The sequence below is a fragment of the Octodon degus genome, unplaced genomic scaffold, assembly GCF_000260255.1.
Source record: "Octodon degus isolate 3935 unplaced genomic scaffold, OctDeg1.0 scaffold00086, whole genome shotgun sequence".
In the NCBI taxonomy this organism is placed as follows: Eukaryota; Metazoa; Chordata; class Mammalia; order Rodentia; family Octodontidae; genus Octodon; species Octodon degus.
The window spans coordinates 4,463,602-4,479,267 of NW_004524662.1; the positions used below are offsets into that span (position 1 = coordinate 4,463,602).

At 39.1% G+C, this 15,666-nt stretch overlaps 2 protein-coding genes across 5 annotated transcripts in view; one reads left to right on the plus strand and one right to left on the minus strand.

Moving 5' to 3' along the window:
- Positions 1-5,968, minus strand: part of Kiaa0391 (KIAA0391 ortholog) — a 141,762-nt gene extending 135,794 nt beyond the window's left edge. For 2 of the 3 annotated variants that reach the window (XM_023721864.1, XM_004637086.2), the window contains exons 1-4: positions 5,950-5,968; positions 4,356-5,584; positions 1,649-1,696; positions 1,054-1,186 (exon numbers count right to left, since the gene is read on the minus strand). In XM_023721864.1, coding sequence (XP_023577632.1) covers positions 1,054-1,186; positions 1,649-1,696; positions 4,356-5,335 — 1,161 coding nt within the window. In that variant the 5' untranslated portion in view covers positions 5,336-5,584; positions 5,950-5,968. Of the gene's footprint in view, positions 1-1,053; positions 1,187-1,648; positions 1,697-4,355; positions 5,585-5,908; positions 5,920-5,949 lie in introns of those variants that run through there. The other variant, XM_023721863.1, reaches the window with a different exon arrangement.
- A 137-nt stretch (positions 5,969-6,105) lies between these two features.
- The window catches only part of Ppp2r3c (protein phosphatase 2 regulatory subunit B''gamma), a 25,097-nt gene continuing 15,536 nt past the window's right edge, over positions 6,106-15,666 (plus strand). Inside the window, exons 1-7 of one of the 2 annotated variants that reach the window (XM_023721841.1) lie at positions 6,106-6,639; positions 7,068-7,103; positions 11,082-11,209; positions 12,382-12,486; positions 13,012-13,124; positions 13,501-13,598; positions 14,384-14,454. In XM_023721841.1, the coding sequence (XP_023577609.1) occupies positions 6,582-6,639; positions 7,068-7,103; positions 11,082-11,209; positions 12,382-12,486; positions 13,012-13,124; positions 13,501-13,598; positions 14,384-14,454 (609 nt within the window). In that variant the 5' untranslated portion in view covers positions 6,106-6,581. The remainder of the gene's footprint in view (positions 6,640-7,067; positions 7,104-11,081; positions 11,210-12,381; positions 12,487-13,011; positions 13,125-13,500; positions 13,599-14,383; positions 14,455-15,666) is intronic. The other variant, XM_004637088.2, reaches the window with a different exon arrangement.

Sequence of the window (15,666 nt, forward strand, 5' to 3'; positions counted from 1 at the left end):
GCAGTCCCTGATGCTTTAGGTAAGCTTGTTCTAAGTAGGTGCCTTAGACCACTGAGCCATCTCTCCAGCCCCACCTGAAATGTTTAAACTCCCTGAACAACCCAAGTTGTTACCCAACCCTATAATCATAATGCACCAAATCTGCCTTTGTAACGCCCCCACTTACCTTCCCTTTAAAAAAGCCCCAAAACTACACCAGGTAAGACTCTATATTTTGGGGGAGATCCTAGTTAGAATCTCACTAGGATAATATACTATCTCCTTACACCTTCTTGGTGTTGTTTCTTCCCATATTTGGTTTGTTTTCTGTAATACTCCCACTGCACTGGCTAATAGTGGCTAGCTGGAGATTCTTGGTCTTTGTTCACAGAGAACATTGATCATTCAAAGTTTTACATCCTTAAAATTCTTGTCTCTTGCTCTTTTTCTTTTTTGCTGCACACTGAGAGGGGGGCTCACTGCAGGGGTCCTTCATAACTGGCTCCATGGAAAGCATTTTCAATAATAAAGTACTAGAGATTAGCAAAAGAGCTATTATAAATGATAGTCCATTAAATATGATGCTGAAAACATGTAACTATGTCAAGTATCTAAACTTTCTGGTCTTGAAAAATTGTGAGAAACCACTATGTCTTCATAGGAATTTACTGAGTGTAGTTTTCTGGAAGCATTTAGAGAAAGAATTATCATTCTTTTAATTTACGTGCACTTATTATGCCTACATGTAAGAAGACTAAATTAAATAGATGACACTATAACAAATTATTCCAGGAAATTTAAAGTCCTGTTGGTAAAGTTGGCTACTGTGGCCATAAGTAAAATCCATCCTCCTGCCTGTTTTCATGAACAGTTTTAATAGAACATAGCCACACTCACTCATTTACGTATTATTATATTGCCTATAGTTTATTACAATAGTACAACTGAGAAGTTGGAGAGACTGGAGAGCCACAAAGCCTAAAATATTTACTAACTGGCCTTTACAGAAAAAAAATGTCAGCCCCCTGCTCCAGGGCAGCCATCCAAGAATGCAATAAAGCCTACTGGACTCACCTGAGGTGTTGTCTTTCTGTAATGATCACCTCCAACTATCACATCCATCATAACTTTTTCCTTGAGAAAGTGATACTCTTCTGGACTCAGATGAATCGACTCTATGGAGTTTCCACAGCCTGAACATTGGCCACTGTGATGACAGTTTTTAAACGTTAAACAATGTCATGGAAATTAACTTTTTCTGAAATGAGTAAGCCTAAGACACAAGGAAACTGAAAGGTATTAAGAAAGAACATTAAAACTTTTGTGATCGTCACATGCATTTAATTTTCCTGAAAACATCTCATTTGGTGTGCCAGGAAACCAGAGTCTATTGCTGAGCACACAGATGAGATTTTTAAAGTAATTCCTAAAACACTAGGATCTAAATCTTTAGAAGAAAATATTTCTGTGTCTTCATAGAGGCTCACAACATCAGCAAGAAAAACATTTTGAGCACTATGAAGTTTTCATATGCAAGACATGATTTTTTTCCTCAGGTAGTCTAATTACAAACTCTTATTTATTCTGTCCCTAAAGTATTCTTAAATATTTTTTTTAAATCAACATAAACACTGAATCTGAATAAAACAATTTAACTAATGGGTTTTACCTTTTCTGGATTGTAGTAAATTGGCCTTTCCATTGTTTTCCAGAAATAAAACAAAAAAAAAAAAAAAAAAAAGATAACAAAGTCATCAGAAGGTTACATTCAAAAATATTCACTGTCTGTAAACATGCTGTAAGCAAGAGCTCTCAAAGGTTCAGGATACTCCCCAGAATGATTTAATACCAACAGCAGCTGTTACACTGTGAGGGGTGAAGGAGCAGGTGGGATTCTCCTCTAGATCCCCTTCTTCCTTCTGGCCCAACTACATCTTTTCCAAGTCTAAACACACTGCTACATTACTGAAAGGGATAGATCTGTTCAGTAGAGAAGGAAACGGTGGGATGAGGAAAAGGACAAAAGAAAAAAGGGGAAAAGATATATTTAGGTACATATGCAGGATAACTTGGATAACTGTAGTGCAGATTCCTGCTGGTCTTTTGAAAGGAGTTTTTTTTTTTTTTTTTTTTTTTTATTGAGAAACAAATAGCAATGAGACAGTTTCAAAACCGATTAGTGGGACAGTTTCAATAATTAATACATTGCCTATTGTTGTCTTTGTAGTGGTTATTCATAGTACAAGATGCAGACATGATATCTTGTCCAAACACTATTAGTACAAATCTTTCTTCTCCTTGAATTAAAAGTAGCTGTATATACAGATAAATGGTCCTTCATTTGTATCCCGAAAGGAGCTGTCCACGCTTAATTTTTTTATTCTTTTTAATTTCTTATATTTTTTTTTAAAAACAAATGTGCATGTGTATCTCTGGTAACCTGAACGGCTAATCTGAAGATAACATCATGCTATATACAGTAATCATTGTTGAATTCCTATCACTTTGTTTAGTGAAATTTTGTACCATTTCTTTTTTTTTAAATAATTAATAGACTTTATTTTTAAGCACAGCATGAGACAGAACAATTGAGTAGGTAATACAAAGAGTTCTACATATCTGCCCCATCTCTACCCTCCATTTGTACCATTTCTAATGCTGTTTTTTAATTATTTCTTATTCTTTAAAAAATAGAAGATAAATTAATAAATAAATGCATCTTCATTGGAGCGCCACAGAAAGCTGATGACCTCTGAACCAAACTCATCTCTAACCTTTTCCATAGTTGCCAGATTGCTCCTTTTCACAGTAATTATCCCCTCTCGTACTTTTCTCCTACAGACCACTGTTACTTACCTGTCAGGAATGATAGGCCGACAATGTCCTCATGACAGATTTCGTATCACAAAACATTATGCCTAGCCTAATTGGAGGCATTCAAAACTGTTTGTCAAGCTTATTTGCTCAATCAGTTTATCTACTCCTTTTACATCTATTACCATCAGTTCCTACTGATTCCATTGCTTTTTCTCCTTCTCCGGTTCTTAATTCAGGAACTGACCACCTGTCACCCAAACCTCATTGCACCAAGATATTTCATGTGCAAAGCATGACTTTTTTCCTCAGGTAATGTAATTATAAACTCTTAATTATCCTGTCCCTAAAGTATTCTTAAATGTTTTTAAATCAAAATAACAAACTCTACTGAATCTGAGTAAAACAAATTAACTATTGGGTTTTACCTCTTCTGGACTATAGTCTTGTTTCCAGTCTCCCAGCTGTTTTGGCAATTATCTTTTTAAAAATCTACTCCAAAACCCGTATTTCTTTACTACAGAATAAAGTCAATGCTCCTTGAGGTTCACACCCTGGCTCTTCCTCTATTGATACTCAGTAAATGTGCAATCTAATTAAGTATAATTCTACTTCAAAGCAGCCCCAGAACCCTGGGTGCTCTGTGCCAGCCACCAAAACCAGGAGTGGTGGTGCATGCCTGTAATCCCAGAGCTGGGGAGGCTGAGACAGGAGAATCACTGAGTCCAAGCTGTGAAGCAAGACCCTGTACCAAATAAATACATAAATAAATATTTTAAAAAATGGTCTAAGGACAAGTCCAGTCAAATGTTACATCAGTCAAATACAAGTGTACCTCAGTTACCACTTAATTGTTTTGATTCTGGTTGCAAACGAATCCTGGAATAAATTCTGCTACCAGGAAGAAGTAACTGTGGTTGTGTACCAAGGTACTAAAGTATTTTTTTCTGGCAAGGTCGAAAGGCCCCGTTCAATCTCCATGAAAAAAAAGTGCTATGTAATTTCCTTTTTATGTGAAAGGTACAGATTGGCACAGACTGTCTGTGCTGCTATGTAATTTGCTACTACAGTTTTCCCCCAATGGCTGGGGATTAAACCAGGACCTCAAGCCTGTTAGGTGAACACTTTATGGAGGTACAACCCCAGCTCTCTGCTACTACTTGTTTTAAGCAGAGAAAATGTTGTCTTGAAGAGGAAACACATCATACCTAAGGAAAAAGGTTTAATCTGAGTAAAATGATTTGCAGCAACAAAAAAAAAAAAAAAAAAAAGGCTTTTCGGGGCCAGGGAGATGGCTCGGTGGAATAAGTGCCTCCCTGGCAAGCGCAAGGGCCTGAGTCCAATCCCCGGTTCCACCAAAAAAAAAAAAAAAAAAAGGCTTTCTGACATAGATATAAAAATATAGTTACCAAAACCACACACAACAAGGGTCCAAGAGATGGTTCAGTACAATAAGCACTTGCCTGGCAAACGCAAGGGTCTGAGTTCAATCCCAGGTTCCCTCCCCCTCCCAAAAAAAAAAGAAAATTGAAAAACACACACAACATTAAAATAAAAATTACCTTTCAAACCATGTTTTTATACTGTGGACAAATGACTCCCCCGGATACAGGTAATTATTCCTTAAATACAAAAGAATGTCTAGTAGTTTGCTGGAGTAGTGATCATCTTTTATGTCTTTTCCAAAATCGAAGAAAGCTTTTAATGTTTCCAACATAGGAGTGTATCTATGACTTAGCAATTCCTCATACAAATTCCAAGCTATGGTCACATCTTGATGAAAGAGTGCTCCCTGGATACAGTCATTGTAGTTCCTTACTGAAGGGGTCATGACTTTTTTTATGTCTTCTAAGAGCTGCAAAGCCTCTCTCCATCTATCTGAATGGATTAATCCCCGGATGAGAAGAGTGTAAGCCCCAGGTTCTAAAATCTTGTATCTAGCTTTCATGATTTCATAGACATCAATAACTTCTGACGTCTGCTTATAGAAGACACTGAGATGCAAATACATGAGCAATAAATTATAGCCTACAATACCATTGTTTTTTGCGGCTACCCATGCCAAGAGAGACTTAGCCACATCTACAGGGCTGTTGTTATGAGACATCTGTGTGCTGATCCAGTTTTCAAAATCCTTCTTTCCTGTGTAATTTTCCTTAAGTCTGTCCCACTCTTCTGAACTCAGTGGTTTTGTTGGAAGTTGAATATTTTTCCTCCCAGGTAGCACGGTGTGATCTTTATTGTGAAAATTCATCTGTGATCTCTTCTTAGCTGCTCCAGCAGCAAAAAAATGAGGCAGATGAGAAGTTTGCTTAATACTGTCTTTATCTTTTTTCTTGACAGATTTGCCCTTGGCAGCCAGTATGTTCACTGCTTTGGTATTCTGTGGAGACATAGCTTTAAGAGAAAACCACTTCTGTTGGTTCCTGATGCCACAGTCTGTCAGAAAGAGAGAGAGGTAAGAGTGCCCTGGGCCTAACCCAAGATATGGTCTGCTCTTCCAAAGCTTAGGAAAGCTTCGAATACCAGACAGACAGGTCATTATGCAGTGAGATCAGCACCAGAAAGGCCCTTATTTCTACAGCACTACTACAAGACTAGAGGATGGAGACAGAGTGTGATTTTTTTTTATAAGGAGATTGTTTCTTCTTCACAGACACATTAAGCAAGGTTCTGCTTTTGGAGCCACTTAACACCAAGGAGGACAAGTCATTAAACAACGATCGTCAAAAGCCCTAAAGCTGGAAACAGTGGGAATTCTCTGGTGCCTGCTACTCTCCAGCCTGAAGACCTAAGGAAAAAGCACAAGGAACGCTCAGTTTGACTCTGGTGGATCACAACCGTTCTGAAAACAGGCAGATCCTGTAGGAGTGGGAATAGAAATAAACTCAATTCCTCTCCGAGGAGCCCCCAATCGCAGCCCCAGCCCCAGCCCCAGCCCCAGCCGCAATGCTAGCGAAGAAATCCAAAGTCTAGAGGCCTCTTCGAGTTACAACTCTCCGCACAGGCCCCAAAAGTAGCCTGATACAGGAAGAGAGTCAGGGAGGTGGAGGGCTGCCTAAGCCAACTACTCGGGTAAAGAAGCGAGGTCCAGTTCGAGCACCGACCTGTCTACGTACGCACAGCAGACAAAACTCACTCCATTTAACTACTCACCAAATCACGCGGGCTTAAGGAACCCAGAAACGCGGCAGAAACTACAATGCCCACAGTGCACCGCGCAGGCCCCGGCGTGCGGGTGGGTCGAGCTGAACGCCTGCGACCTGAAGGGCCTGAGGTGGGGAAAAAGGCGAGCGCCCAGCTTTTACGGGCAGGGACACTGGACAGCCACGGGGGGCACCTGTTATACCCACGGGACCATTAAAGCCTCCACGTCAATGAAAAAACAATTGTAAAGAAGGGGCGTCTCTCAACCCGGAAACGCTATGGAGTTGAGTCACGTGGTGCACAAGCGTCAAAGGCCCACGTGAAGAAATTAAAACGCGAGCTTCCTCATCCTGATTTTTAATATCGGGCTTGGTAAGATTGGGACGCCTACTTAAGGAAGATCATTTTTGATCTCTTTTACATCTGTTTTCCCTCAGCGCGATAGCACTATCCTCAGGAACAGCTACAGAAATTGAATTTTTTTTTCCTTTCTTTAGCAGCGACTTCCGCCCACGTTCAAGATGGCGGCGGGGCGGCCTGCCTAATCCTGACGGAGTCTGGCGGCGTCCGACGTCGGGGCTGGAAGAGGGCGGAGTGGCTGAGAAACAACAAATGCAGACGCTGCGGCTCGGGAGTCAGTCATGGACTGGAAAGAAGTCCTCCGCCGGCGGTTGGCGACGCCCAGCACGGATCCAAACAGTGAGTTGGGGAGGAGCCGCCCGCTGGGATGGCCCGGCCCTAAACTAGAGGTGGGGGAGGGTGGGAAGGAGGGGCAATTGGGACCCCTCCTTTCCCTAGGTGGAGCCTCTCTTACGGGGGTGGGGGAGGATGTGCTTTAGGGGTCTGGAGTTTGGGCCCAAACTTCCCTGGGAAATGATTTGCGAGAGTGAAAAGCTGACTTTCGTGGTCCTGTTGTAGACTTGCGAGAAATAACAACGCTGACCCTTAACTGTTCCGCCCCACTGGGACCTGGGATTCGTTGACTGCGCCTTTTACTGACACACGCTTTTCACTTTCCCTCTTTACCCACTTTAGATTTCATAATTGATTTTTCTCTGTACGTTTCGCTTCTCTATATTTGGCATATTAACCTGCTTAAATCTTTCCTATTCTACACTTTCATTTAGGGCAGCTGAAATTGTCTGGAGTAGAACAGGACTATGGTAAGTTATCTCACTTTAATCGATGCCCTGTCCTGCTGTGTTCAACATTGAACTCCTCACATCATTCAGACCTCCCGTCGTATCCTACTTACTCCATCCCTTCAAATGAAAAACTCCTCTTTAATGTTATCTCACTGAGAAAGAAGCAGCAAAGGAGAACCTCACCTGTTTTCATTTACCCTATCACTTCCCTGCCCTAAGTGCCATACAGTCTGCTTAATGTTGAAATGAAACATTCATGTACTTGAAGTCCCTCCACTCCAGCACTAAATCCTTTTGTAAGAGTAAAAGGGGTACTGCTGCAGATCCAAGCTAGGTCCCTACAGACCCAAGGCCTGTGCAGTTGCTCCACAACTAAGCTCATCTGCAGCACCTCTCTCCCTTACTTAACAGATAACTTGTTTCCAGCCTTATTCTCTTATACATGGTCAACTTTTTCTTCGCTAGGACTGTTTCAGTTGTCTGTCCCCCCTTTTTTGGGGGGGGGGTACTGGGGATTGAACTCAGGACCCAGTGCTTGCCAGGCAAGCACTTGTTCTTCTGAGCTATCTCCCTGGGCCCTGCTAGGGCTATTTCTATCAGTATTGACAAACATGCTGGCATTTACTCTGTCTTTTAAGAAAATAGTCATTTGATCCTACATTCACCTCCACCTTCTGCTACATTTCTCCACACCATTTATAGGAATATCTCTGGGATTGAGGGTGTAGTTAGTGGCAGAGTGATATCCTTAGTCCCAAAGGGGAGAGGAAAAAAACTGTACCGGGCGTGGTGGCACACACCTGTAATGCCAGCACTGGAGAGACTGAAGCAGGAGTTCAGTTACCTATACTTGTGTATTCTCCTCATGTGTCTTAAAGCCCACTCCAATCTTTAATGGGTATTTATTCCATGCACGTTATATGCCAAGTTCTGTTCTAGGTTAGAGCAGTGGAAAAAAAGACAAAAATTCCTCTCCCTGCAGAACTTATATTTTAGTGTGTGGAGAAATATATTATCTAGGTCAGTAGTAGCAAACCTTTTAGAGTTTTCAATGATACGGCCCACTGTTGTGTCCTGTGCAGCTCTTGAAACTTTGAGGGAGGATTGTGGGGGTTAAGAAAGACAGGAATCAATATACTAAAGCTTGAGGTCAGGTGGAACTCTCTCTCCTGATGAGAGAAAGTGAACTGCCCAGCATCTATAGCACGTTTCTTCACACAATCAGTGTGATTAAGTTCATGGAGAGTTTAAGGCAAAGGTAGAATCTGGGACAGGAAGACTCTCTAATCTATTAGCAGAACAGTCAGCATGTCTTGATGGCTTTATGGGAAATGAGAGAGAAAACTTAATCTCAAGCAAGGGTCAAGTCATTATGGCAGCAGCTCTCTGAACTCTGCACACTTCTCATGGGACTCTACCAAATACATGAGAGGCAGTGACCTTGTCCTAGAGACCTGAGGTACAGACAGCTTTGCTCCTACCAGTGCGCTGTGGCACACACGCTATAGGGTCACCACCATTGATTTGGGTTATATAGGTGATAAGCTCCTATTGAAGGCTGTTTTTCTTTCTTTTTGGTGATTGAACCTAGGAGTGTTTTACCACTGAGCTGCAGCACCAAACCCAGCCCTTTTTATCTTTTAAGATAAGGTCTCAATAAATTGCACAGCCTGGACTTGGATTTAAATTCTCCTGCTTTTGCCTTCCAAGCGGTTGATCTCATAGGCACGCACCACTACATCTGGCTAGGGCTGTTTTCTTCATCAATATTCTAGGTCCTTTGTGCTAGATCCCTTTTTGCCCACCTAAGGATGTAATCTCACTGTTGTCCTCTCTTCTGCATCATTTTCTTTATCATTATCATCTGCATATAGACATGCTGCTATTTCTCCCACCTTAAGCTTTCATAACTTAATTTTCTGTCTCTAGCTGTTGCCTCCTTGTTTTCTCTTACAGTAACAACATACTAAAAGAGTTATTGCTTAAATCTGTATTTTTCTCTAGTTGTCCTCATTTTACTTAAAGAAGTTTGTGGTTTGACAGTGGAGTTTAGGGAAAGCCTTCAGTCTGCGGGATTGTAGTTACCCACAAGGAAGGAGGTGTAGCTGAACGAGACAGTTTGTGCCAACAGCAATCAGGCTGAAAGGTAGGAGAGCCTTGAATTCTGAGCTTCAGCTAGAGAGGGCTCTGGCTTTAGATAGAGGAGCAGTGATGACAAGGTGGAAACTCCAGCTTGGCAGGACTTGGGCTGGTTTTCTCACCCTTTGACCCTGCTACATTTTTCGCCTAGTGGGGTGGAGATGTTCTGGAGCCTGTCTCAGTGGCCAGTAGAGCTTAGTGTTTCCAAAAAGTTAATCCAATGTTCAGTGTCTAAACACATTTTTAAATGGTTGCCCAGAATAGTGATGCTTGTTTTCAGGACTTGTACATGGCGTGTCACATATCTTGATCATTTTCAGTTTCCTACATACCCCTCTCCCTCACCTCCTTCTCCATGCTCAAGAAGTTACCTTCTAGTTTCCTATCATTTCTCCATTATTATTTTTTTTTTATTTATCTACATTTTAAGTTTTTTACATAGGAGGAGCGATATTTAATTTTTTGAATCTGGCTTATTCAACTTACAGAGGTAATCTCAAGTTCTATTCATTTTTCTGAAGATGACAAGATTTCATCCTTTTTTATGTCTGGAATATAAATTTTTTGCCCATTTGTCTGTTGATGGGCATTCAGACTGTCTCCTTGTGATAAAGGATTAATATATACATACATTTTCTAATATATAGAACTCAAAAAAGTTAATCCCCCTCCACACCCCAGTTTTAAAAATGGGCAAATAACTGAATAGATACTTCTCAAAAGATGTAGTATAAACATGTAGGAGTCCCTTCTAGGTTCTTGTCTCAGTACAAGAAGTTAATATTTGTAATCCCAAAGATACATTATTGGAATCCCACTACGTTAATTGCATTCTACCATTCCCAGTGCAACCCATGGTGAAAGTAAAGACACTAAAACATATTTGTAATTACTGGGGAGCCAAAGGGCCCTAAGTCCACCCATGAAGGTGGCTTTCAGGAACAAAAGAGGCTGACCCAAAGAGGCACCCAGATTTTATTCAGTGGAGGAGTGACTTGAGGAGGAATGACTGAGAATTGTGGGAAGTAGGTGAGTACTATGAGCTGAGCTAGGTAGGTGGCCTACATTTACCTCTGCCATATCCAGGGGAAGTAATTTGCATTATGCTATTGAGGTAGTATCTGATGTTTGGGGCTCTGCTGCTCAGCCAAAATGGAAACAATCTCTCTTCTTTCAAGAACAGCTGCTCAAGTGGTCCTCCACACAAACACCCAGTAAATACATGAAAAAATGTCTGACATTTTTAACCATTAGCAAATCAAAACTACACTGAAACCAAGTGTGTTACACATCTGTAATTCCAGCACTTTGGGAGGCTGAAGCAGGAGGATCTTAAGTTCCAGCCCAATCTAGGTTGCTTAGAAACTTACTGAGACCCTATCTCAAAATTTAAAAATAGTAAAGAGGCTATGGATAAAATGCAGTGAAATGGGTTCAATTTTTACTATGACAGAAAACAAACCTAACAGTGAAATTCTGTCATCAGGAATACAAAAAACAATACTGATGAGTATTTAGGAGGAAGAAACTCTCTTAGATGGTTGGTGGGAATGTAAACTAGTACAACCACTATGAAAGTCAGTATAGAGTCCTCAAAACGCTAACTATAGAAGTACCATTGGACCCAATAATACCTGTCTTGGGTATATTTTCAAAGAATTGAGTACAATTTTGAAGGACTTCTTTGTATCTCTCTTTTTTTTTTTTTTCCACCAGAAATTGAACTCAGGACCTTGTGTTTGTCAGGCAGGTGCATGTACCACTAAGCTATCTGCCCAGCACCCCCTTAGCTGTGTAAAAATACTACTTGATTATATTTTTAAAAGACAATTTTCCTTTTATTTGTTTTGCTACTAGAGAAAAAAAGTGAGCAAGAACTAAAAGATGAAGAAATGGATTTATTTACCAAGTACTATTCAGAATGGAAAGGAGATCAAAAAAACACAAATGAATTCTATAAGTTGATTCCTCGATTTTATTATAGGGTAAGTGGTATCTAAGCTGATATCTTTCAGAGGCTGTAAGTAAAATATAATTTTAAAAATGGCATCAGAATTTTAATTTTTAAAATTAAATTTTACTTTAAATTTTGTATCTCAGGGGCCGGGGAGATAGCTCAATAGGATAAGCGCTTGCCTGGCAAGCTCAAGAGTCTGAGTTCAATCCCCAGGTCCCCCCAAAAATAAATAAATAAATAAATAAATAAATTTTGTATCTCATTGGTATCATAAAATATTTGAACCTCTTGTAAAACCTTTGGTATAAATTGTTATATGGAAATAAAGTTGTTTCTTGCCCCTTATTTGAACTATGAGCCTTTCTAATTTTTATTATAAATATTAGTATTCTGTTGAGTTATGTTGGGATGTACAGGACTTTGTTATGTGATGTAATGATTTTGCTCAAGACTAACCTGAAAAATAGATTGAAAATGGAAAACATAAAAGAATTTCAGTTATGTCTCCACATGAGAAAAATGTAAAGAACCCTTTGAAGGCCAGTATAAACAAAACAGTAAGATCTGAAGGAAGCTATTTACAGTGGAAAGTAAAGCTTACTACAAGAATGAGGTCTGTTTAATGTCATGTAAAATATAACCACTGAAGACAAGTTAACTTTGAAATCTTAGCTGAAATGATATACAAAAATTAGAAATGATACTGAATTTCACTAAGCAAAATAATAAGTCAGTAGTGTTTGTTATATTGCATAGTGTTGTCATGTTATTTTTAAATTCAGTTAATTATAACATTAAAAATAGTAAATACTGTGTGTAATAGCATTCTTAAGGATTGAACCCAGGCCCTTTTTTAAGATGAAGTATGACTAAGTTGCCCACACTGGGCTCTGGTCTCAGGCACCCACAGTGTCAGGATTACAGATATGTACCACCATGCCTGGCTTACTATCAAACTACCAGTGTCAGTTAGCATCATCTAAAACCACAAGGGAAACAAAGTGGATGAGACTGTTAGCTTTTTCAGAAGAGAGATCTAGCATCACTATTTGCTAACTTCTTTGTGGACTTTTTTGTTAAATGAATGTTAAAATCAAGGTGAGAAACAAATTAAAGATGTATTATTATTTCATGAGGCCACATAATATTTTACATGATTCATCTAAGATTTACATGTAGAAACCTACCATGTGTTTTTAGCTGCCAGCAGAAGATGAAGTATTACTACAGAAATTAAGAGAGGAATCCAGAGCTGTATTTCTTCAAAGGAAAAGCAGAGAACTCTTAGATAATGAAGAGTTACAGGTAAGAATAGGTTAGATGCTACTGTCTCTTAATCATGCAGGCTTTCATAGTGCCTGATTGTCAGGTTGCCACACAGGTACTGTAGAGGCATCATGTCCACCAGACTCAGCTTCCGATCTTGCCTGGGCCACCTTAGCAGCCCAGGTGATACTAGATTTGTTTTTGTTTAACTACGTGGGAAAGTCTAACATGCAGCCCAGGTTGAGAACGCCTTGCTGTATAGTGAGATTGCAGTTTTCAGTTTAGCCACATTAGGCAGTGGATATAACATCACTGCACTCTACTTGTCATCTGTAAAGTGCGATAACTGCCTGCATTGCGTAGGTATGTGAATTAGAGACTGTGTTTGAAAAGCTTCAAACTTATAGGCACTCAGTAACTCTTGGTTATTCTTGTTATTAGTAATCAAATGATAACAGCAGGAGCTTCAATTTCATGTTATCAGACTCATTGTAGTGGAAATGATCTGTTTATGTTTCTAAATTTTTGAACTTATAATATCTTCATTTCTGTATTTTTTGTAAGAACTTATGGTTTTTGCTGGACAAACATCAGACACCACCTATGATTGGAGAGGAAGCAATGATCAATTATGAAAATTTTCTGAAGGTTGGTGAAAAGGCCGGACCAAAGTGCAAGTAAGAACATACAAAAAAAATAAATTAATTAAAAAAAAAAAACATACAGCTAACAAAGCAGTATGTTATAACAATTTGCTTGCCTCAAATGTTAATGAAAATTGAAGGCATTGGTATAACTTACAAGCCTATTTACTAATGAAATCTGATAAAATTACAGTAAATCATTTTATTTCTGTGAAGTTAAGAGAATATACTTTAAGTCAGAAATGTAACCATAAAGAATGCAAAGATGTTATGACTTAATATTTTTAGTTTTTGAACTACTACTCTATAGTTAATTTTTTCATTTTCATTTTCAGTTATATGAATTTATGCCATTTGCTAACTCATTTTTATATTGGCACATCATTTTCTTCTTTTTTCCTTTTCTTAGGCAATTTTTCACTGCAAAAGTCTTTGCTAAACTTCTTCATACAGACTCATACGGAAGAATTTCCATCATGCAGTTCTTTAACTATGTCATGAGGAAAGGTAATTCACTTTTATTATGCTTGAACTCCCATCTAGGAATCAAGTAGGTTTTGGTATGTGTTCTTAATAGTATTATGCTTAAGTTTGAATAAATTTCCTGTAACTTGACTTAGATATATTATTATGTTGTTATTATGAGTATGTAAAGGAGCTTCCAAAGCTGTGATTTTTCTACCTTAAATTTGGGTTCAATATCAAAAACCTAATGTGTCCTACAGATATAGTCCTAGTAGGACAGAAATGCCAGAAGTTGGTAGATTGTTTGGGAATACTGATGATTGAACCTGTGGCCCTGGCACCTTTTCTTGAGGAGAGGTGGGGAGGGTCTTTCTAAGTTTCCCAGGATGGCCTTGAACTTGCAATCCTCCTATCTTAGCCCCCTGAAAAGTTAAAATTACAGGGTTGTGATAGCATGCCAAGCTGAACCAAGAGTTTTAATATATGGTAATTTGAAATAATTTTAACTTAGTGATAATTTTATTCCACTAATATATTATAGTTTGAATTTCAAAAGGATCGTTTCAAACTTAAAACTTACCAGCTTCAAGAGCCTGTATGATGATTCCTCTAAGTACCATAATGATCTGTGAAATACTGTTGTGTAGTGTCTTTAACTGATATAATTGGCTACAGTAATTAACTTCAGTGGAAGTAATTAACCTTGGTATGGGCTTATAGTTATTGGTTTGTACCTCTAATTAGCTTTTTTACTTCTCTTTTTCGTAAACATATGTACTAATGGATAAATCTTAAGAATTACATTTTATTTTCTTTTTCAATATCAGTTTGGCTTCATCAAACCAGAATAGGACTCAGTTTATATGATGTTGCTGGACAAGGATACCTTCGGGAATCTGTAAGTATTAACCTATTTTCAGTAACTGTTATACGCACCAAGATGTTAAAAGTGGTTATCCTAGGTGGTGTGATTACAAGTGATTATTTGTTTTGATCCTCTGTTTTTATAGGTATTTTTCCATTTTTTATTTTCTTGTGTTTTTAGGAGTAGGGATTGAACCTAGGGATACTCAGCTGCTTGACTTAAACTCCAAATCCATTATTTTGAGACAGTATTGCTAAGTTTCTTGGGCTGACCTCAAACATGTGTTTTTCCTGCCTCATCCTCCTTAGCAGCTGGGATTAAAGGCATGTGTTACTGTGCTCAACATTCTCTTTTATAAATGTGTTACTAAAAAAATTTAATGTATGTTGACTGTATAAATTCAGTTTTTTAAAAAGTCCTTTTAAAGGAGAAAATGAAAAGAATGTAGTAATTTGACAGGCTTAAATTTTTTGGGGGGGGCAGAACCAGGAATTGAACTCAGCCCCTTGCACTTGCCAGGGAAGCGCTTATTCTACTGAGCCATCTCCCCGGCCCCTTACAAATTATTGAAGAGGCAACACATTCAGAACCCCTCTTTTTAGTTGCTATTCCTAGTCCCCATTCCCAGACCCCAGTATATTTCCCTACTCTTTAAGAAAAAAAAACCAGGGCTGGGGAAATAGCTCAGTGGTTTGAGCGCCTGCCTGGTAGGCACAAGGACCCAGGTTTGATTCCTGGAGCTGTATGCCGGGTTGGCCTACAGAACCCGTGGCACACACCAAAACCAGGCGTGGTGGTGCATGCCTGTGATTGCAGCACTGGGGAGACTGAGATAGGAGGATCACTGTGTTCTGAGCTGTATGGCGGGACCCTATACCAAATAACTAATTTTTTTTTTAAGTCTTTGAAAAAACAGTGAAAATCTTCTGGGGGCCTTCGCTCAGGCCCCACTTTATGTCCCTCTCTTGGACAGAAACTTTCTTTCCCCCAAGAAATATTCTGTTAAAAAAAATAATAATAGAGGCCCTGACTAGGGTGACCAGTGATTGTAGAGAAAACTAGAAATAGATTCATTCACTTCATATTTTGGACACCTTCCCCCAAAAGCTACTAGATTAGATGTCTGTTGGCGGTAAGGAACAGTAGAAACCAGATGTGAATCTTAAATTATTGTAGGATAACTAAGTAAGAACCAGAATTGAGGCCGAGAAGAGTCCTATATGATTTTTTTTTTTTTTTTTTTTT